The following is a 24,791-nucleotide window of genomic DNA, read 5'->3' as shown; positions in this document are numbered from 1 at the left end:
GTATATTTATTTTATTTTATTTTATTTTATTTATATGTATGTATATATATATATATATATATATATATATATATATATATATATATACAGTACTGTGCAAAAGTCTTAGGCACGTTTTAAGCCAGTTTTTTATATCTTTTGCTGTAGTGTCAATAGGAAATATCCGTTCACATTTCCAAACATTTATTTTGGCATTAATTGTAATAATCCAGTGAGATTTTTGAATACACAATAAGACTGATAACAGCCGGTGCTCCACACAGTGATCTGATCTCACCATCATCGAATCCGTCTGTGATTACATGAAGAAACAGATGAAACTGAGACAAACCAAATCCAGACGAACTGTGGCCGTGTCTCCAAGAGATTTTAAGAAACCTGCCTCCAAAGCTACCTGAAAAATTATGCCCAAGTGTACCTGGACAAGAGCTATTTTAAATGCAAAGGGTGGTCACACAAAATATTGTTTTGATTTAGTTAATATAAGTTTATTGATAAATAAAATCTATTTATAACAGTATTTTTTAAAAACATCCTCACTTTACAGCATTTTTTTACACAATTGCCTAAAACTCTTCACAGTACTGTATCTTTGCAGGCAGGTTTCTTCAAGCATCACATGGCCACAGTTCTCCTGGATTTGGTTTGTCTCAGTTTCATCTGTTTCTTCATGTAATCACAGACGGATTCGATGATGGTGAGATCAGATCACTGTGTGGAGCACCGGCTGTTATCAGTCTTATTATGTATTCAAAAATCTCACTGGATTATTACAATTAATGGCAAAATGAATGTTTGGAAATGTGAATGGATATTTCCTATTGACACTACAGCAAAAGATATAAATAACTGGCTTAAAACCTTTTTTGGGGGGTGAAATGAATTTTATATATATATATATATATATATATATATATATATATATATATATATAATATTTGTGTGTGTTTATATATGTATATTTACACATTTTCTTTTGACTGTTTTGTTGTGATTTTGAAATGCTTTGTAATATGTTGTTGTTCTTTTTCTTTCAATAAACATTTGATTGCAAAAACAACTTTGATTACGCTGGTGCTACTTTGCCCAATTTGGTTTGCTGCTGAAATGTATACAGAAATGGTAACATTATAAAACTATGAAATAAAAAAACTAAAATGCACATTCACATAAACGGCATAACTCAATATGATGTGATACTATTTTGATATTTTTCAGTTAAAAACATTAGTTCCCTCTTTCATAGGCCTAGATCTGGCACAGCCCCAGTTTAGCTTTTAATCGGGGCACACACTCAGTATATAACCACATGAGGATATGAAGACATAATGTACCAGTATTCAGGACAGACACTACTCATAGTTTTAGAATTTATCTCAATTTACAGTAATTTTATGAGGACTTTTATTTATTTAAAAATAAGCTATTAAAAACTTCCTCAAATACTATATATAGAAAAATAAGAGAAAAAAAGGCAGGCTTGTGGTAGTTTTTTATTTTTTATTATTGCAAACTAGACCAAAAAAAAAAAATGTACATATGAACAGTATTTATAGTATATAAAGCTTTGGATATTGAAGCAGGGTGAGGCACCCAAGAACCGATAAAGACCAATGTGAATGGTGCTACTTATATCACTGACACAGATACAGTTGGAGTCTCAAGTCTGCTGAATGTCTTGTCATACACACTCTGTTTTGAACCATTACAATTGACAATGCAAAATCAGTTAACATACAATACAAAAATGCAGCACTGTTTTTTATTTTGTGTTTTATAGATAAAAAAAAAATGGTTACATTTGCCAGTTCAAATGGTAAAACCAAAATTGGACAAACTGTGAACTACAACATTGTTTAACTGAAGGTGTGGCCCAGATCTGGATAAAGCTGAATAATCTGAAACCATCAGCAAAGTTAATGGAGTGTAAGAATGAAGAAGAACCATTTCTCCTTGCATGACTTTATGAAGCAGCATCAGTGTAAAGATATGGAACAAGTAAATACCTCTAAGAAATTTCTAATATTAGCCTATATTTTGGTCACAATGGACTTATCTCCCTGCCAGCATAACATTGTACATGCTTAAACAGAATTTAGCTACATCTAGCATTTGAGAAATACGATAACAGGATGCCATCTAATTTATTCATATTTTGAAAGTTTTGATTAGGTTGCTAGCTACCGGTCTATCAAGAACAAAGAAGGTAAAAATAGTGAGAATGACAAACTGTAGTGATGGGTAAGTTAAAAGCTATGTTGGCTCTTTTTTCTGCAGTTAATGCATACTGTATAATTATATCATAAATTCTGTTTATATATTTTCATATTTCTAGACCACCCTTCCACCCATATCTATAACCTCTACAAAGTTTGGCTCAAAGATAACATTTATTTTCCCAAATTGTTTACAGTCCTCGTTTAGAAGGAGGCACAAGGTGATCAGGAAGATCAGCAGGTAACTCATGACCTTCCAGTTTAACCTTAATGAGGTGGTTAGCTAGGGCGAACTCCTCGTCATCCAGGTACCCATCCTTATCCACATCAGCGAGCTTCCAGATTTTTCCTAGAACGTTGTTGGGCAGTTTGGATTTGACCATCTCCTTCTTGGCCATGGCACCAGAGACCTTCCCGTTGACAGGTGACAGGGTGTAGAAGATCTCGTCGTAAGTTGGCTTGTCTCTCGCCACTATCCACTCCAGCTCATCGATGCCTTCACTAGCACCCTCTCCATAGCCATGCCCGAAGGGTCCATTCATGGTGCCCTCAAAGGCACCACCGTGGACAGCCTGGCTGGGCATGGCAGCCTCCTCCTGCCGAACGAGGGTCATGAGTTTGGCAATGTCGTTGGCCAGCATGTCCTCTACTGCTTCCAGCAACTTGGGCTTCAATCCCTGAAACTTAGTGAAGTCCTGACCAGCAAGGACTTCCTAATGATAAGGACAACAAAGATGTCAAAAAAAAAGGGTGTGATAATATTTTTGGAACTTTGGATCTAGTAACTAAAACAAAACATTTCATAAAACAAGGGGGTAAATTGTTACAAAACAACTTTGATTACTCTTAAAATGTTTGGCTAAAAAAAAAAAAAAAAAAAAAAATATATATATATATATATATATATATATATATATATATATATATATATATATATATATATATATATATATATATATATATATATATATATATATATATATATATATATACATACATACATACATACATACATACATACATACATACACACACATTTTTAATATAATGATTAATAAGTACTTTTAATAAATTATATTAAAAAACATTTTTGGGACAGATGGGACCATTTCCATACCTGCATTTTACTGAGTTTAGGGAAATCACCAGGGGAGATCTGATGTTCTTTTTCAATTTTTGCATAGATTTCACCCAGGTTAGCGATGAGCTCCTTTTTCTTATTCTCTTTCCCAAAAACATTTGGCATTTCTTTCTTCAAAGCACTGATGATGTAGGCATGAACCTAGACAAAAAAATCATTGAAATAACATATAATTTTTAAAATAAATCTGTGTTATATTGATATTTGAGTAATTTATAAATGAGCAATATATGAGCAATTTGAGAGATTGAATGACATAAGAAAATGTATGATAATCATCAATATATACATACATAACAATGCTGCATTTATTTGATCAAATACAGTAAAAGTAGTAATATTGTGATATATTAAAATGTTGAAATGTAATTGATAGCAATTTTCAGCAGCCATTATTCTAGTCTTCAGTGTCACATGACCCTTCAGAAATCATTCTAATATGCTGAATATGGGGCTCAAGAAAAACAAATATCATCAATGAAACAGCTGTGCTGCTTAATATTTTTGTGAAAACTGATAATTTTTTTCAGGATGCTTTGATAAACAGAAAATTCAAAAGAACATTTATTTAAAATTTAAATATTATGTAACTTTATAAATGTCTTTAATGTCACTTTTGATCACTTTCATGTGTCCTTGAATGGTAATGGATCACGCTTTCCACAAAAATAGCAAAAACCGTTTTCAACATTGATACCAAATCAGCACATACATGTGACACTGAAGACTGGAGTAATGGCTACTGAAAATTCAGCTTTGCCTTCACAGGAATAAATTACATTAATAAAAAAATAAATAAACTGCTCTTTTAAATTATAATATTATTTCACAATAATAATGTTTTTTATTTTTGATCAAATGCAGTGAGCATAAGAGACTATGAAAAACATTAAAGGGGACCTATTATGCTCTTTTTCAAAGTCTTGATTTAGATTTTTTTGGGGCTTTACTAGAATAGGTTTTCATGCTTGAATGTTTAAAAAACACATTTTTCACATATTTTACATTATTGCAGCACCTCACTTCCCAGTCTGTCTGTATCACTCTGTTTAGTTCCTGTCACTATGAAGCTCCTCTTTCCGAAAAGCGAAATGTGCTCTGATTAGTCGCCTCGATTGGTTGGTCAACCGCTTCCAGCTTGTTTCAGAAAATGTCACGGCCGGAATTATTTAAATAAGGAATATTGTGACGTGTATGTGCCCAGAATAAAACTCATGACTACAATAGAGATGTTTCAGGGAGTTCAGAAACAGTGCTTACTGATATAGAGAATAACTCCCTTTGGAGTAAATTTGGTGCTTTGTAACTTTGCAGACCTTTTCATGCTCAAACAGCAACATTACACACTAAAGAAAGTTAAATATATAGAAAAAAGCATAATAGGACCCCTTTCAAAAAAATTGTTACACATATAAAGGAAGACAGTGAGCAGGAAGAGGATCCAATAAACTTGGATCATGTCTGGGGTGATGACAATTTATAAAGTGATCACATGAGGGCAGCACACACCAGGTTACTAATCTAACTAAACACATTCAAAGTACTTTACATTTCAAGTGTATCAAGAAGACATCGCTACATTTTAAGTAACTACAAAAGGTTTACTTTCTTACTTTAGCTAGACGTGCCCGTTTGATAAGGTCGTTCAGCTTGCGCAGTGCTGCATTACGTGGTAGTCCCTGGATGTCACGGAAAAGGTCTTGTTCCTCTGCCTCAAACAGTTTCCTGTTATCTGGAACCAGGAGAGGCTGAGCCCAAAAAGAACCAATGTAGACTCGGATGACCTCTGGGGTGTTGACGATTTTACCGAGCGACCACATGAGGGCGCCATAGACCCTCATGAGCTGCTGGGTCCCGATCTGATCTGCTTTGTTGAGCACCACCCGCATCTTGTCCTCATGGTTTTTCAGAGCTCGGATCACCTCGGAGAACTCGTCTGAGATGTCCAACTTGTGTGCGTCAAAGAGAAGAATGATGCGGTCCACACGTTCAGCAAACCATTCGAGCACAGCAGCAAAGTCATAACCTGAAACAGAGATGTGGACATGACATTTTTAACACAAGACAAGGCTTTTTAACACTAAATTACCAGTTAATCAACTTAATAAGTAGTCATTCAGTTTATTTAATGCAAAGGGATCTTGTCTGTGTATGTGAGCCTCTTTGATAAAGCACAACCCAACACTTCTCTTTCCCATCCATTTAAAGGGCAGTACATCAGTCAGCAGATATTTGACCCTAGAACTTCCTGATCTTGCCCATATCACTCAACACCAACTAAACGCAAACAAGCAGAAATCCATTAAACTCACGCAATACAAAATGTGTGAGTTTTGCTGTCAAAAGGTAAGTCTTTATGTAACAGAACTCATCTCCTTTTATCCAACCCTCTTGCATGACACAGCTATTGGCTCATGAGGGTGGAGTACAACTGCCCTTTAACTTCAGAAGAAGAAAAGAAAAACAAAAAAATCAGATGAACAGACGTCTGGTCCACTACAGCGAACTGACATCACATCCACTCACGCTGCATAGCAAACAGGAAAAAGTCTGAGAAAAATTGTCCCACAGAAACTCCTTCCTCTCCCATCTTGCATGGTTAAAAGGATCACAGGGAACAATGGAAATCTAGAGTAAAATATTTTGACAGTAGCCAAGGAGATGACGATGTATCAAAACTAAATTTAAGATGCTGGGATATGAAAAGAATGTGTGGCCATGGGAAAAATCTGTGTACTCCACAAAAAATGTAGACATTTTCTCTTAGGTATTTTGAAGTCTTCAATAAGTAAAAAGGCACAAGCTGCATGCACACTTTTCAGCAAGGGCCAGCATAAATATTGCTAGACTACGCAAATTCGGGTCTCTTTCCAAAAAGCTACTTATGAGATCTTGAGGGCAAAGGTTTAATCTTCATAAATTTCTCTATATGCCATAATACACATGCTAAAGCCAGAATTTCCGGCCCAACTCTCTTGCTTACGGAGACAGAAGTTACCAATTTATGTTTGGATTGTGTAGAGAGTGTGTAAAAGACAGGAAAGACTATGTCCCAGTCCCAGTTGTGTCAACGTCAGCAGGATGTGAAATCTGGATCTGAATGCAACATGGGCGTGACTTCATGGATTCACTGCTCTGCTTTATTGACTGTTATCCATCACAATATACATTGCAATACTAATGAAACAGCCCATTATAATATACAATGCTATAACACAACATATTACTATATATAAATATCTATCCTTGAATCACTTAACAACATAATTGCATTTAATTGAATAAAATGCAATGCCAATAATAAAAAAGCAAATGCACTGTGCAAAAAAACTGTTAAGACCTTAATTTATTTTGTGTATGTACCAAAAAGGCAGTAATTTGGTAATAATGTGATCAAAAATCTCTTATTCTTTTTCCCAGCAGTTGTGAATTTACTGTGTGGGTATTTTAGCAATAGAAGGCGGCTTATTAACTGCTTCTTTATGCATTTAAATCAGCATTCTTTCTGAATAGGATCCATTTTCTCCTGGAGTTTCTTTTGTCTACATTTAGAGCAGACACTGATAAGCTGGATGTGTATACATATACACATTAATATGGCTGGTAAAGATTGTGACAGCAGAGGTAGCTCATATGGATGGAATTTTTCTCTGTTTTCCTGTAATGATATGGTTTTTCCAATTCTTTGTTTGCTTTCCTTCTAATACTTTCCAAAAACATATCCTTGTGTAAACTTAAACTATGGGATATCCTTGTTTACATAAGAATGCCATAGTAATTGTGTTTGTTCCTGCACTAAAATCTGCACAAGTGGGCACACAAAAGCTCCACTTAATAAAAGAAAATTAAATTACAACATTGCAAATATCAAGACAATTTTATTCTTCTCTTGCTGAAGCAGTTACAGTTACAAACATACAATTGCATCATTAAACAATTAATTCAATTCAAGAATAAACAAAACAAGAGCAAATTAATGAATGAACAACAAATGCACGGATGAATGACTAAATGAATGACCGTCCATGCAGGAGGAAACTATGCAGATAACTAAATATAACTGTTTGGAAACAAATTACACCAGCTACCTACAAAGATGCTGGTTGTGTGCATATTATGTACAGTGAATACAGGGCTGGGACTTAAAGTTTACAATCAACACAAAGATCCAACCACCATAAATAGACATTTGGTTCATGCTGGTCTAAAGTTTGGACTAAATGTCCATAAAGAGGGGGAAAAAAGAAGAAATTTGGCTCAGTATAGATGGCTGTCATTTAGAACAAAGGCTAATCTTTAGTATTGTCTCCACCCTGCTAAGGTCTAATCCAGACATTGATCCACAATCTCTCTACTTGAATAAAAAAAAAAAAAAAAAAAAAAAAAAATTACACAAACCTAATATGAGATATTGAAGCATGTATAGACGTCATTTATCAAGATCTCAGTAAAGGTTAACCCCTGGTATTTGTACCTTAAGACCCTAGAAACTATATAATACCTAATGCTAATGTTAATAAATAACTGAGAGGTTTTAGTGTTTAGTAATGGAAGCACTTGTCCTGCAGCATCTCTGCAAAAAGGTTTGCTCATAACATATTAAGCAGCAGCTGTTTGTGAAACAGTTGTGAATGTTGCTTAACAGTTGTCGACTGGATTGCTGATTTAGACCAGATGAATAGCTACAAACTATAAAATGTTTAGAATTGTGGCTATGTTGCTTTTGTCTGCTTATTTTTAACCATGCCCATTTTCTTACAACTGACATGGACATTTTCTAATTTCATCTCAAATTTAAATAATAGTAAAAATAGCCCTCAAAAGTCTGTCTTTGTAATACCTATCATACATTTGACAGTACGGACTCCAGACTTGATAGGACTGGTGCACTGGTGGTGCCATAATATCGGTTAACGATTAACCCAACACATGTCTTTGTGATAACTGATCTTAGCATTTTTTCCACAATCCTGATCCAGTAGATGACCTGTATTTGACAGATGAAAAGTCTTTGAACCCACTGATTAACCATGTTACATGCCATTCTTTGTTTTTTCTGTCTTTGAAAACTGAATTAAACATACTTTATTTCATAGTAATATGCTATTATGGTCTGCCATCAGGGAAATGTTATAGAGTTCCACTTTGTAAGAGCAACCATTACAAAAAAATAATTTTTACCTGTATCTATTGATATTTTAAATAGCAAGATGTAGTTATTGTCTATTTCCTGAACAGGACAATAAAGTATGCTCTAACTCTATTATTTCATACCAGCAGCATAAATGTGAGAAATATGGGAGGGGGCCTGGAAAAGTTGAGCTTTCATCTGTGCTTTGAAGGAAATTATGCTTTTCCAGTACCAGCACAAGTAAATGTGGCACCTCCACAAATTCCTGGAAAGCACAGGGAGAGGAAGAATGGAGAAATCTGTTGTAATGATCTATGTAAACAATACCACTTTCTCAGGGGATTAGTTTATCTAAGCTGGAAATAAGTCATTAGAATTTATAATTTATGGATTCTTTATAATAAAAGGCATCCTTTACACAGAAGATGGCAGCATATGGAATTGTGATAAAAGACATAATGTTTAAGTTGCCCTACACAGCCACAAAATCAAGCCCACTGACAAGTTGTTAATCAGTCTCAACAGATGTGATTTCAGATAAGAAAAAAAAACAAAAAAACAAACTGTAATACTGCTGTAATAAGTAAGTATATTGAGTAAAGCATTATGGGATGCTATCAGTGATGAAACTTGACACCCAGCCAAGCCTACTCAGCATTGAAGAATTAATGCAGGCACTGTGTACAGTAAATAGGAGAGGTACTAGAATAGAGCCCTGTGGAACGCCAGCCAGTTTACGATCCCTACGATACCTAAATTTAAAATTTATATCAATAAGTCAAAATATACATTTTAATCTTATATGCATAAGAATGCTGTTTTCCACAATCAAATGAAAGTGATAAAAAAAAATGTAAAAAAAATGACACAAATTTGTTATTTCTAATATCAAAACCATCTCTTGTCAAAATATAACAGGATCTGAAAATCAGGGGAGAAAAACATTTGGTTGGGAATAGTGGTTTGGGAATAGCCCAGTATGAAGCAAACTGACTTAAAGTATATATATGAGCATTCATTTTGAAGTGCCTTGTTGTTAACTGCTTGTAAAGTCTAACTGCGGTCCGGGGGAAGGGGGAACGGATGTGAAGTCAGCAGACTTCAGAAGAATATTAACTGACCTCACAAGGTCTATGGATAAGCAGGAGATTTTTAGGGTTTAAGGTTGCAGCTTAAAACATGCCATATTATTAAAACTATTATAAGCAGTCCTGATCTATTGTTCTATAAAGTCAGAGCAGGAGTCCAGAAACACAATATGGAGACCACATTGCTGTGAAGAATGAAGTGGGAGGAGATAAGAAAAATGTAGAAAATTAAATACAGAGAGAGAAATGGACTGAATTAAAATAGCAAGCACGCTCATCCACTTCCAAAGAACAGTATGACTGTGGCTAGATGTCCAAATAGTTGTCATTCCTACCTGAATATCCATGTTTTTCAGATCAGTTACATAACTGATCATCCCATTATTCTCAGAGAGGCCCAGATTTCCTCCCAAACTTATTGCTGTTAGGTAGTTAGGGTATTCACACATGACATCCACTTGACCTCAGTGCGCTATAACTGGCTACACGCCACATTACGATCCATGACCAGTCAATGACCAGCACTTTCCCTATGAACTATTGTCTGTTTTGTTGCCAATTTGATGCTTTTTTTCCTATCTACTTAAAATGAGAGCCAAATACTAACATTTTCCATGTTTAGATAATGACACTAGCAGGGCTTTCCTTACATTTCCCTGCGATGGCATTCAATTACTGTAACATCAGTAAAGAGGAAGCTTTGAACACAATAGAGCCGGAATCTTTAAATAAACGCATCTTGTGAAGAAACAGAATTTCCATATGCATCACAAGCTCTGTGAATAGCTTTTAGGGATAAAGAAAAACTTGTTATATATATAAATATATATATATATGGCTGATACCGATTCCGATCCAGATCATTCAAGCTTTATATAAGTGATATGTAAGCTCTCTGTTGACTGTTACTGTTGACTTTTTTTAGATAAAGTAATACCCCAGATGTTGCCTTGGTTATATTATTTACATAATATAAATAAGCACAATAAATATTCATTTTACAATGAACATTTTAATAGGCCTTTAAAAACAGAGCTTATACAAAACACTATCCATATTAGGATACTTTGCCTTATTAAAGAGCCTACAAGACTTTAAAAGATAATTGCAGGTTGTCAGTCAGTGTAGTTACATTGTTACACCAAGGGACTGTCTCTATGAGTGAGCATTTAAAAAAAAAAAAAACGCTGTTGCATTCATAAATGAAACGATGTGTTGAAATTATTTTAACTTCGATCGCCACTTTACAAAGCTCAATCGACAAACAACGCATCACCTGGATAATGCTGAAGCAGATGTTTCACTTCATAGAGATCAATGGCACTGATTCAATGCATTGAATCATGGGAAATCCCCTTAAATATTAAAAGGATACTATGACAAAGATATCGCTTTCATCTTTTGACAACTGATGGCTAACTGATTTTTTCTTGGATATATGATGACCTGAAGAAGGACAGACGCAGGTAATCACACATGCTCAGTTTCCCTGTCGCTGTCTGCTGTGTGTGTGTTTGTGGGAGCTGCCTGAGCCCCATCTCAGACACTGAGAGCAGATGACAGAGGCAGCGAATGAGGTTTGTTGTATTAAATCCTTTAGCCAATGTTCCTCCACATGATATTTCTTTAGAACGTGACAGGTGACTGCGGCACTAAAGTATGACGTCATCACGTGTTTTACATCATCAAATAGGGATCGGTTCATGAGTTCGGCCAAATTTAGTGACTATTGATCAAGTCATAGAATGTGATTATTGGCCGATACCGATCTGCGGCCAATCATTCAGAGCATCCCTAATGAATACATGATCTAGGCATCAAGTTATGCCTGTCTAGTACTTTTTTTAACATTTCTATAGTTCAGTCGTAACTTTCATGAATTCTTTAACCAGACTGTCAACTATTTAGTATAGAACAAGTTAAGATATCCTGTGAAACAACATTTGTACTAAAATTGATTGATTAAATTACTGTTTCAGTGCTGTATGTTAATTTTTTTTGCACATAACACTGGTGCTACAGAAGAGGTTGAAAGTTTTGTAGCACAGGCCACACAATTATAGCACAAGTCTGCTACCATCTCTGAAATCAATCACAAGTAGGGCAGTTCATCACTTAAACAGGCATGTGACTGACAAAGGTTCCATACAAGGCACACCAAATACAAACATTAACAAGACAAACATTTTCTTTATTTGCCAAAAATGGCAGACTGCTGGAACATAACATCTCTTGCTTAACATTAAGTCAATTTTGTTTACATGGCCCAATTTCACTTATCACAATCTAAACAACATCCATCTGTTTTGGTTGAGCACTTGAAAATATCACTTCATTTTCCTATAAATCATTAGAAAGGTCTTAAGTTTTATTAATAAATATTAAATTAATAGGATAAAAATCGGTGATGGTAATTTCTTAATTTTTGTCAAGAAATCTTATGCATCAATCTGAAAGAAAAAAAAAAAAAAACTCCTGTAGGCTATACTTCTCTACACTGGAGAAAACATATGGATTCTCATGTTTACTTCAAATTTCTTTAGAGAAAATCTCAGTACTGCGCATATACTTATAGTTAAAACTTTAAAAATTTCATAATCACACAAAGCAAATTATTTAATTTTAGTTAATCGTTCAGTCCTAGATTTACCTCACACACAAACAAGCAGCTCTGTCTCACACACATGCAAAACTGTATCGCACGCGTGCTACTGTAGTAAATGTATTTATCACAAAGACAAACAATTTCAATGATTATTAATTTCATTTGAAAAAAAAAATGTTCCAAAGATTTAGTTTCACATATTAAGTACTAATGGACATCTCAACCATTTGATCTCCTCATTTCATGGCAATCTAATACAATAGAATCTTTGTGGTGACTATCATGTGATCCTTCACCGTGTCTTGAGTCTGAATTCTCTCAGCTGCCACGCCTTCAACATATCTATATCAATCTTTATGGCTCTCATTCTGCCTAAAGCGAGGAAGAGGGCAAAGGGCAGCAAAGAGAGAGTAACCCTGGCCCCTGATGGAGAGCTGTTACCTCTCTTACTCTTTTTAATGAGCCCTCGTGACTAAAACCGTGTGTGAAAATCACTGGCATAAGTTCAGTGTACAGCACATGGGCTGCATCTCACATACTATGATCTCACACAAGCTTATACAGCCATGTATCAGCCTGGAAATACTTTTGACATACACTAATGATGTTTTCACACCCGCCCAGGCACTGCCAAGCTCTGCTTATCAGAGACCATAGGGTGCGGCCCATTTGAGAGTAAACCTAAATAACATATGAGATAAAGCTGTACAGTATGGAATGCAAGAGTGTTCCTGAACACCTGGCTAATGTCATCCACTCATGTCTGCACTCTCTCATGGAGCTTACAGGTAATTCTCCTATAACCCTATCCAATAGGGGTGTAACGATATATCGCAGTACGATATTTCGCGATGCAAAAATGTTATGATATGCATCGTAGAGTGATGGCGATACTTTTACGATATGACGGAAGTCTAATCTTATTGTTTGAGCTGCCGACGTAACCTACTCTGCAACATGGAAGTAGCAGTGATAGAAGCCGTGTTGTCACCGCATATTAAGGGTGTGTCTCAATCAGTTCTCTAGTTCAGTAAGTGTTTTGCGCACACATCGAATCTTGCAAGCAGGTTTAAACGTTTCTCGCGTCAGTCTATTGCTTGGTCGCGTGAGAAAAGTTATGGCTTTCTTTCACCGCAGTGCCACAGCAACAGCTGTGCTCACAGAAAAGCAAAAGACGCTTACGATGCTTTGCTTTAAGAAGTTCTGTGGGGTCGTTCACATATTGCGTCTTTTCCGCGTGCAAGTCAGTTATTTCAAATGTAGCCGCGCGGCAGGCGCGCTCACAATGGAAGCAACGCGGTCGTGACGCGCATGCGGTGCGTTTTCCAGACGCATCGAGATGAAAAATTCTCAACTTTTCAGAATGCCGCAAGCGCACCGCAGGTCATGTAACAAGAACCAACCGATCAGCTATGGCCTTTCCGTAACAAAATATCAAAATCTCAGCCGAACAGCTGATCATAGCTGTACAAGGTGTTTTTATATCTAGTAGAAAAGCTAATGCAAGGGCTAGAAATCAATTTATCCTTTGCTGAAACTTCCTGATCCTCTTGGCGAGCGCGGTTCATGGTTGCATAGCAACGACCGACGCCACGGGAGCGCAAGCGCTTTGGAAAGGAGAAGCGGTGCGGCCGCGCCTTCCACGCGTTTTTAGAAGCGATATGTGAACGGTCTCTTAGGATTCTTAATTCTAAGTTCATGTTAATTTTAACATTTTTTTTTCAGTGACAGACAGACCTATTCAGCTTCTAATTTGAATAGGCTACAGAAGGTTTTTATTAAACCTTGAAATGTGATCTTGTATGTACAACAAGGAAAATTATTGAAATTTGTTCATGCCGTATCGGGATATGTACCGTATCGTGAACTGAGCGTATCGTTACACCCCTACTATCCAATATGTATACCTTCACCAGATCACTCCCTTATTCAAAAACGTGTCTCTCTACCATTGTACAGTGATGCATAACAGGGTAGTAAATGACTATCACAATCATGTACCATGGAAAGAAAATTTCTTTGCAGAATCATGAAAAGAAAATTTGATGCTACATGTCCAAAACAGTGTTATTTCAGTATTATTTATTAGTGCTGGGACAATAAATCGATGCATTGCAAATTGAGAAATGACTCTGGATCAGTGTTGGGGAAAGTTACTTTTAAAAGTAATGCATTACAATATTGCGTTACTCCCTAAAAAAGTAACTAATTGCGTTACTTCGTTACTTTTTATGAAAAGTAATGCGTTACATTACTTTTGCGTTACTTTTTCTCACTGGGGCTGGGCTTGCTTGTTTTTTAATAACAACAAAAAAGTTCTATTTTTGGCAAAAAGGCCCTTTCACACCAAAAGTGAAATGAATAAGCCTCAAGCTGAAGGAAAAGCATATTTACACCTGTACAGTAGAGGGCGCAGCTCAAACAAACCTTTCTAATCTAAAGTATTTTTTGCTTATTAGTATGGTTGAATTAGGTATATTGAAGATCAGCAGCAAAGACATTGGTTAATAATTGAGATTAAATACATAAAGTATATTTGTGTAATTTAATATAGTTAATTATTACAGGTTTGCAAAAATTCTGAGATTGCATTTCACTGTTTTTATTCATTTTGAGGAATACTGAATGTTTTCGTGCAAGTGTGATGAGTAAATGCATGTTCACATTTAGTCTAAAACAACAATAACCCACGTTCACACAGCGCACACAACACCCTCTGCACTTTATTTCTCTCAGCATGGGGACAGGAGAGCTGTCAGTCAATAAATGTGAAAAAGTAACTTGCGTTACTTATTTGAAAAAGTAACTTAGATATTTTGTTGTAAATTGAAAAAGTAATGCGTTACTTTACTAGTTACTTGAAAAAGTAATCTGATTACGTAACTCAAGTTACTTGTAATGCGTTACCCCCAACACTGCTCTGGATCAATTCCGAAATTTTCTGAATGCATCGCAATTCTCTCTCAAATCAATTCTGAGCTTAGTTTTTAACAGCAGATGTCACTGCGTGCTTTAGAAACAGCCATACTCTGCTTGCTTCCAATTCCTTACACACACCATTTGAATCTTCTATAAAATAATCATTCATAAAGTTCGAAAAGGTTGAAGCGAATCACAAGGGTGTTTGCAGAGGGCTGTTTTCATTAATCTCGCGTCATAAAAGCATTCTGAGATGAAAGTACATTTCCAGACTCAGCCGACTGCACTTCAGCGCTCTTATTCATGAGCATTTGAGTGTATGGTTAAAAACTAGCCTAGAACGGAAAATCTTATCGAGTGATGCATCGATTTATTGTCCCAGCCCTATTATTTACTTACGGACATGAAAAATGCCATTGTATTTGAAAGATAGATTTTGAAGGAAACGGTAAGATATGCATGTTTTATTTTTTAAATGTTTCATCAGTGGCGCGCTACTGTCATACAATAATTTACCATGCAAAAAGAAGTCTGCCTCTCAGTTTCAATTAAAAATATATAAATAGCTTAAAATATAGGCTATGTTTACCTTTGATTTGTTAAAAATAATTAAAAATACTATTTGGCCAGTGGAAAAGAATGAATCTCATCTTCACTGAAAACATTTAGTATTTTATACAAGTTTGATTTATTTTTTTCTAAAGACAAGGATAGTGAATGATTTTTAGCAATGCAATGTAATGTGATGGCATTTCTAGTCATAATTTCCTAATGTCTTGTACCATTAAAAATGGTGTGACGTGGATGGGAATATGAATATGAAATGGTAATGATATGCAGATGACATAATGCATAGTAAAACTATTCGTTGTAAGCTCCATATATGGCTATTTCGGGGAGGAGACGGGGTGGAGATTCATGTACGCAAAATCTTCCGCTGACTGAGTTTTATAAAAATAATTTTGCGCAGTTTCTGGCATACGCATGGTTTTATAATTCTTTTGTGCATACAGAAAATCTGGCTTTTATGTGTACACACACTTTTAAGATGAAATCTATGGAAAGTTTTATACATGAGGCCCATGATCCAGCTAATCAAGATTACTAGAAACTTCCAAGCAGGTGTGAGTTGAAACTAGTTGGAGCTAAACTGTGCAGAGCTGTGACCCTCCAGGAATTGAGTTTGAGACCACTGCCCTAAAGGCTTTCATCATCATGTCCCTTTAGGGGTTCTATAGAATGTGGTATTCATTATCTGTGTCTTTCCAAATAATTCAGAAATTCTGCTTTTGGTATTCAGCTTCAGGCAGATCCCTAGCCTCTAGGTATACGTTTTTATTTATTTCTAGGTATTACTATGAAACATATCCAATTTTTTGTGAGTGTGCTCTTGTTTGTCTGGTGCCAACAGCAGGAAAGTCACTTCAAGAAAGATAGCAAACAAAGTGTGCAGATGTAATCTATACACTCACATACACCATAATATAACATGCTCAATAACATATAACTGAATCTTTGGACATGGAATCACTCACACAGCCCGCTCATTTTTATGTCTTTACCACGCCCTCTCTGATCTGCGGTAATGTCTGTTTCCTGGCCTGAGCTGTCGCCCCTCTTTGTCAGACTGTTATCTATAGATGCCACTCACCCTCTGATCACATTTACATGGTCTTCAGGGAAAGGCAAGGAGAGGACGCACACGCACCAAGGCAGATAGACAAGCACAGGAAGAGTCCTCAGCGTGACACCGGTTACCTCCATTTACAATGCTCTCTTAGAGTTTTCTTGAATAAACAACATACCAACATGCTCCATTGTAATTTCTGGGCCTGTAACAAGTCCAGACTAGTCAATTATACATCTAGGGAAGCAGAAAAAGAAAACAAATCCTGAACCTTACTCTCCTGTGCTACCTAAGGGCAATTAACCATCAAATACACTGCCTAAGGGCTAACTGAACATTTTAGACATTTTTGCATATTTTTTGTTTTCAGTGAGGGTTCAGAAAATCCATTGTTCTTGCCAACTCATAGTGTTCGATGGGAATGGATCAGTGGTTCTCAACTTTTTTTCCCAGTGGGCCGCACTATGGTCCAAGTGCAAGTCTCATGGGCCGCATATCTCTTACATATGACGTCACCAATGAAAACCAATCAGATTTAATGGATTTAATGGATTTAGCAGATATTATTATTATACCTAGATGTTGCACACACAGAAGAGGCTGTGTTTTCTGGTGGCACATACAGTATTTTATTTCTGTCACACTCTGCTAAATCAAAAAAATACTATAAGGAATTAGTTTTTGATCCCTAAATTTACAAAAAATAACGCATGCTGCGCATGTCTGAAAATAATAGGCCTATATGATCACCAAAATGATTTTATATGACAAAAAACATTATAGTTCAAACTTATATTCATTTAATCCATTTTAATTTATTTTAAAAACAAACATTTACTTTTTTAAACGTGGTCGGCATATCATGGGCCGCATTTCCATTCGTGACGGGCTGCAGGTTGAGAACCACTGGTCCACATTGTCACTATAGAATAATTAGGTTTTCAACTTCCCTTCCTTCCTACAGGAAAAAAAAACCTTTGGAAGAAGAGTGGGTTTGTTTTGCTCTAATGTAAACAGGAGAACTAAAAATACTTCCCTCTTAACACTCACATAATGCAGAAGCTAGCCAAATTAACCTCCTTTCCTTGGGACAAGTGTTACTCACAGCTGTCTATGCAAATGGCACTTGTATTAATAGGACAAAGAGTATGAAGTTGTGGTAACTCCGGGAAGGAAACTCAGGAGATGGTAAAAGAAGTGACGACAATTATAGAAAGAGGAAATTAAAAAAACAAAAAAAACCAAAAAAAAAAACCCACTTACCTCTACTAATCCGCTGTTTCTCTCCAGACAGAATTCCAGGAGTGTCTATGATGCTGATGCTGTCCAGCACTGGATTTGGCATCTGGGCACATATAAACCTGAGAGAAGAGGATCAAACATTAAAAAAGGACAGACACTTGAAACAATCAGACATTTCACCATTGGGCCTAGTGATCTTGCAGTAATGTTTTTAGTGCAACATGATTGATTGGAAGGAATTCCCTTCTCCTTCGCTCTCGCCAAATCTTATCATTCCAAATCTTACCTCAGCTTTTCCATTACTAAATGCTCATAGCTTATCTTTCTGTGCGTTCTTCATTTATCTGCCAACCCGTATGCTTTCATTTCCATGTCTCTAACAGACCAGCACATTTTAGTCATACAAAAACAATCTTCAACCTCAAACCCCCAACCACTGTGTTCCCTCATATGTATTTTACTCATTCCCACCCCTTTATTTTTCCAGAAAGAGTGCCATCACTTATTCTCTACATGCTGCTACTTTCACTCCTGCCAATCGCATCCCATATTTCCTTTCTGCATACATTCCACACATTACTGGACTTGCTCCCAGTTGACAAAGACCGTTTGTGTCATTTTGGCTAATGTTTTCGAGTGTAAATCCTAGTATGCAGTGCCAGAACAGAGACATGCTTCCTTCCATATATCCAGAAATCTGAAATATATGTTTATTTTCAAGAATCGAACAGATTGGAGTTAACCGATAACATCTAAATACTACTAGCCTGTTTTTGAAGTCAAGCTTCAGAGGTTCTGCAAACATCCTGCAGAAGTTAAAATCCATTTCCTGCTTGATGCAACTTCATATACTACCATTCAAAAGATTGGGGTCAGTAAGATTTTGCTTTTAAAGAACTTATAACACGTATTTAGCAAGGATGCATTTATAATGATTTCTATTTCAAATAAAACTTTCTTGAAAAATTGTTTCCATAAATATTAAGCATCACTTCTTAAGCAGTTCTTGGTGTGAACTGTTTTCAACATTGATAATAATAATAAATGTTTCTTGAACACCAAATCAGCATATTAGAATGATTTCTAAAAAAAAATGTGACACTAAAGTGAAGACTGGCTGCTAAAAACCATCACAGGAATAAATGACATCACATATTATAGTAACATTTAAAAATTTTACTGTTTTTTGATCAAATAAATGCAGCCTTGATGAGCATAAGGAACTTTCAAAAACGTTTTTTTTTTAAAATCTTAACCGACCCCTAACTGTTTTGAATGGTTGTGTCTACCACAATACTAATTTCCTCTTCTATCACAGGAAACAGCATTGATGAAACATTAAAGGGGACCTATTACGCCCATTTTACAAGATGTAAAATAACTCTCTGATGTCCCCAGAGTGTGTATAGGAAGTTTTAGCTAAAAGTACCCCACAGATAATATTTATAGCATGTTAAAATTGCCACTTTTTGGGTTTGAGCAAAAACGCGCCATTTCAGCGTGTGCCCTTTAAATGCAAATGAGCTGCTGCGCTCTGCCTAAGAGGTCAGAGCTTCAATAATGATAATTTCATATAATTTTATAATATAATAATAATTCAATAATTTTATTACAATTAATTAAATAATTAAAAGATTAAAAGGGAATAAGAGAAATGGAATAACAAAAAAGAAATAAAGTAAAAATTTAAATTAATGATTAAGTAATCAGTTTAAACTTTTGCAAATAAATAATTTTTAAAAAAATATATTCACTCATTTGTATGTCTAATATGTCAAAAACGCAAAACATTTCTCATCACATTCATCATTATCATTGAATCATATCTCAAATTAATAGCAAAAAATAAAAATGTTGAGTAGTTTGCATCACTGGATATTACAGTTGGTCGCTGAATATTTCAATCATAAAATAATCATCAAATATTAAATGTTTTTAGCTACTATTGCCACATACTCTTTCACTGCGAAAACAAATGTCGCATTTGAATTCGCACTCATCTTCTGTGAACAGTAAGCCCTGCCTTCTTTGATTTCATTGGCCAGCTCACTCATTCTGACAGTGATGAGCACTATTAGACCGCTGAGGCACACCAGCCTAAAATGTAACTTTTAAAACTTTTTTTGTCATCCTAACAACAAACAGAGCTATGCATAATGGAGTACAGCAGAGCAGCATCAAAAATGTTAAATATTAGGGGGACAATTTGGCCATTTCTAATTATTGGGGGGAAGACTTGTCCCCCTCAATCTCTATGGTGGTTACACACTGTTTTCCAGGACTTTTTAACATCCCAAATACGCCACTAAAAAAATCATTTTATTGCTTTTTTTTTTATTCAGTGACTCCTTTGTGTGCAAAAAATTCAGATACCAAGCACACAAACACATGAATCAAAATGGCTACACAGAGATACATATCAGCAGACCAGTTTAGCAAGATATACAGCAGTAACTGAGCATGTTGCAATGCATAACACCGCAGAGCACCACCAACTACAGCAATAACTAAATTAATCTTGAGCCTAGTAGAGGTTAAAACGCCATCAAGGCTTAGATATTTGTATTTAGCTCTTGGAAAAAGTGTTGACAATCACTACAGTAGTGAGAATCTGCAATCAGCTACTGTTCAATACAGGCCAGAGCCTGGGGAAAATGATGAATGCAGCTGCACAAGAGGAGAAAGTGCATACTCAAGTTACACATGAGTAATAGGGACAGTGGGGACAACAGCACAAAGGCGGAGTTTAACTGAACTACTGGAACAAGGTTAATATGTACTAAAAATCTACAGCAGTGGTGGTCACAAGGCACACACACACCGTTAATACCTCGCCTGTGACCTTTAAGCTACCTTTGAACCTCTCCGACAAGGTCAGAGTGCAAAATACTGGGAGGGAAAATTCAATATGCTTGATAAGCAATTAACAGCATAATATAAAGGAAGTTGGGGTCAGATATTTGCAAACGGGGAACACTTTTGACATGAACACTCTGAAATTGTGGAGTCAGTTCCTCAGATTATCTGTGGAGTGACTTAGCTGAGTCAGTGCTTTTTAACCTCTTGTTAACCTATAAAAAAAAAAAAGTCACACAAACAAGCTTGGACTGCCAAAACACCAAAATTATGCATTTAACAGGTAGGGCAGCACCTTCGGGAAACGATCTAATCAATAGCTACATTGAGAAAACAGCTTCTCAAGAAACCCTGATTTGACCTTAAAACAACACACAGCCAAGGACAGTTCATGGAGGGAGGAGGGATAAAATCTTTAACTATTCTCCTCCCATTCATGACAGACTCAACCTACTCATTGCACAAACTGAAAGCATTCCAAGATTTTCTTTTAAAAGGACATTTTCATAAGATAAAACGCATTCTGCCAGCCCAGGCCTGTTGGGGTGTAAATATGATCTGTGCATAATATGATCCCTCTAAGTCGAGCATTGACCAGCATGGGGTTGTGGTTAAGTCCTCATATCTATCTACAACTCATATCTGTCTATCTCCTTGAGAGAAGACACACCCATCTCTGCTTAAGCTAAATCAGCCTGCTAAGCCTGAAATGCACAGTGGACATATGTAACATGTTGAAAAGACAACTGCGAATTGAATTGATACATAATTACGAACGCCAACTCATTTTTTTCATGTCATTCCTTATGGAGGGCCCCATTCCCCTAGAGCTTGTTAAAAAGACCCTTAAAGGCCTCTGCAGCTGTCAAAACCATTGTCAGCTGATGTTCTTTCCGAAGGGGGAACCAAAGACTAACAAGCAAGTTTAGCAAGTTTTATGCATGCAAAATGAGTATTAATATCTTCAGTCATTATTGAAACAATGAAAAGGGGAAGGTTTAGTTCAGTTAAAACTTAAATGTCAGGTTCAAAAGCCTAAAGAGAAATTTTCTGGGTGTGACAACTACATTTAAAAGTAATAAAGGTTTGTGAGGATTACAATAAAGCAAATCATAGTCTTCATAAACTGACAGACATACATGTTTGCAGGCCAAAGAACGTGATTTGCTGTAGGCTGCTAAAGTGTGTGTTAAACAACACAACATATAAATTACTGTATTAAAGTGGTAAAAAACAGGAAAAAGCATGTAATATAATCAAATCTTTTATCAATGATATAAAACACCGGTGGCGAAACAGTTAAGAATTCAGCTTTACTACTCTCAAAGCTCCACCCTTGCAATACAGCTGGCAACTTTAGCATGCAGATGTAAGCTGAAAAAAAGTGCAGGAAATTCTTTTTTTTTTTTTTGTACAACATGAACACCCTCTTCACCCTTTTTAAAGTCCAGAAGGCTCCTATCATTACATTTCATAACAGTAACGCTGAGTTCATATTAAACAAAACTTGACAACCTCTTGTCAAATGAGGAAAACAACACCCTGAAAGCTGAAATCCTGAGCAAAGAAAACTTGAGATTAAAAACAAATGCAAAAGACAGATGACTAAATGTAAATATTGCACTTTTTCAGAATGTTTATTTTTAAAAAGAAGGCTGTTTGAAATTGTAATGAATGAAGATCTCACCTGTTCAGAAAGGCGTTTCCAAAGGCGTTGAGTTTTCTGAAGGGTTTCTTGGGGTCCACCACTAAAGCATTACCCGGGATGAGACCCTCCTGTTCCCCGTACATCACCGCAATGAATGAATCGGTGGTCGGTTCGGGGCCTATGCGCATCCCGGGGAAATCCTGTTCCATGAGATGACGAATAAAAGTGGTTTTTCCTGTGGAGTACTGGCCCACTAAAAGTACCATGGGCTTGTTATCGAAATCAGCATCTTCCAGAGCCGGAGAGTGGAAGTCGTGGAAGCGGTAAGTGTCTTCTAATGGAAATAATTTGGTCCGGTAGAGTCGCTTCAGCCCGTCAGAAACAGTCTGAAACAGTTCGGGGTCCTTTTTCTTCCCGTCCTTGTTCGCCCAGCTGAACATGTTGCAAAATGTGTAAAATAAACTTCTTACTTAAATAAAAAAAAACACTTTCACGGTGGTATATAAGTTCTTTGCTGATTTCTAGGCAGTTTAATCCAGCGGTTCAGATGAATTAACGGTCCAATGTCAGGTAATACAGCGGACTGCCAGCGTGGTGGGTCGGTCCTGTCAGCTGTTCAACTAACGTTAACTGTTGTCTTTTTATTCATTCATTTATTTACTGCTAACTGACTTTTTTCGTAAAGCAGACTTAAGTTTAGTCAAGCTTACTCGACAGTTGTGAGCTTTCAGCAGATCGTTTTCTTTTATATCCACTGGAGTCTCGAGTCCCACAGCCCGAGCACTCTGCGCGTGAGCGAGCGAGTGCAAGCTCGCGCCCCCCCCTTACATTTTTAATACATTACTATGGACCGGAACTCAAGGGAACTTCCAAAATAAAAGCCCCTCCCTTACCACCTCCCCATAATTGGGGTTTTGTGAAACACACAGGTGACGTTCTTTTTTCTAACAAATAAAGTTTATATTGATTAATGTCTAACAACCTCAGCTTGTAACAACTATGCTGAATTGTCAAAATTCTATCATTCAAACCACTTTGAATTGTTTGAATGAATGAACGAACGAAGGAATTAATTAATAATTTAGAGGCCATAAATTACTGCATAGAAATTTATTTACCTCATTCCACAATATAATATAATATAATTTAACAGGTTAAGTCAATGCCATCTGTTCATGCCAGAAATATAGTATGAACTTCACACGTCAGACTTGGGAAGGACAGTGATATTCCTGTTTCTCGGGATGGGGTGGGGGTTTTCTTTTGACAGTGTAACTGACTGACTGCTATATTTGTCCTGGAAGACAGTGACAGTTGCTGGTCTGTGCCAGGTTTGGCACTGTCATAAGAGGGTCCTAGAAAATTACACTCAACACCCACTATGTCCAGTGAAGACACTGTAATGTTCTTTTAATTAGAAACTTTAGATATGAAAAGAATTGTATGGACTATTTGGAAGTCATTTGCTTAGGGCTTACAAATAACAAAAGTAAAACAACAAAGAAAAGCATAAGAGGCTTCTTTATTTCAGACTATCACAAAGTGAAAATGAAAGTCTTTCAGAATTCTCTGTGGTTTGCATGGAGTTCCCCAGAGCTTTATGTTCTTCGAGAGTCAGAAAGGGATGCAGACAAACAAACCTTTTCTAAAAACAACAACATTATTTATTTATTATTATTATTTTATTTTTTTTAAATCAGTAATCAATTAATATTTTTATATGCCATGCTTGTTCAACCTAGATGCAATTCACTGGCTGAAAGCTTAATTGTGTAATCTTAGAGCTATGTGTAAATCTAAGACTCCCCTGACCTTTCAGGGGGGAAAACTCTTGGCAAAACACAAATAAAAGTGAAAGAAGTCTGACATTTACAGGAAATTGGCTTTGGATTCAGGTTGTTTGTGATATTATTTTGTCAGTGAGGTTTTCTTTTCAATGGCTCATGACTTAAGGACTGTTGACACTAATTCTAGAAGAAAGGAAAGTCCACACCACACTTATAATGATGAATGACACACTTTCAGAACGATTTTTTTGAGCCAATCAGAATCCAGCTTGATTATTTAAAGTAGCAGATGACAAAAATTGCAGCTTGAGCTTACAATAAATAGCTCCCTAGTTCAGGACAATCAATTAGCTCCCTAGTTCACTCAAAACATGGTTTGTTCATTAAACGTAATTGAATTAAGGAAAACTTTTCCACACAATTAAGTTCATACAACAAGACTACAACAAGTCCATTTAAACAAATAACATTTTTGTTGAACAAACTTAATACATTTAGATTCTATTATTAGAAAATTAAATGTTGAGTGAA

At 36.1% G+C, this 24,791-nt stretch overlaps 1 protein-coding gene across 2 annotated transcripts; it reads right to left on the bottom strand.

Moving 5' to 3' along the window:
* Positions 1 to 1,480: 1,480 nt before the first annotated feature.
* ehd1b (EH-domain containing 1b) lies at positions 1,481 to 23,307 on the bottom strand. Of its 2 annotated transcripts, XM_048179570.1 has the most exons (6): positions 23,184 to 23,299; positions 22,513 to 22,905; positions 17,991 to 18,088; positions 4,971 to 5,383; positions 3,334 to 3,498; positions 1,481 to 2,929 (listed from the first exon to the last, which is right to left on the bottom strand). In XM_048179570.1, exons 2-6 carry the CDS (start codon positions 22,737 to 22,739, stop codon positions 2,408 to 2,410), a joined length of 1,425 nt encoding a protein of 474 aa, XP_048035527.1. In that variant the 5' UTR covers positions 22,740 to 22,905; positions 23,184 to 23,299; the 3' UTR covers positions 1,481 to 2,407. The 2 variants fall into 2 exon arrangements, with proteins under 2 accessions (XP_048035527.1, XP_048035520.1); XM_048179563.1 differs by having other exon boundaries at positions 22,513 to 23,307.
* Positions 23,308 to 24,791: the final 1,484 nt, after the last annotated feature.

Source organism: Megalobrama amblycephala, linkage group LG2, assembly GCF_018812025.1.
Source record: "Megalobrama amblycephala isolate DHTTF-2021 linkage group LG2, ASM1881202v1, whole genome shotgun sequence".
In the NCBI taxonomy this organism is placed as follows: Eukaryota; Metazoa; Chordata; class Actinopteri; order Cypriniformes; family Xenocyprididae; genus Megalobrama; species Megalobrama amblycephala.
This window is presented reverse-complemented; position numbering and strand designations above follow the sequence as displayed.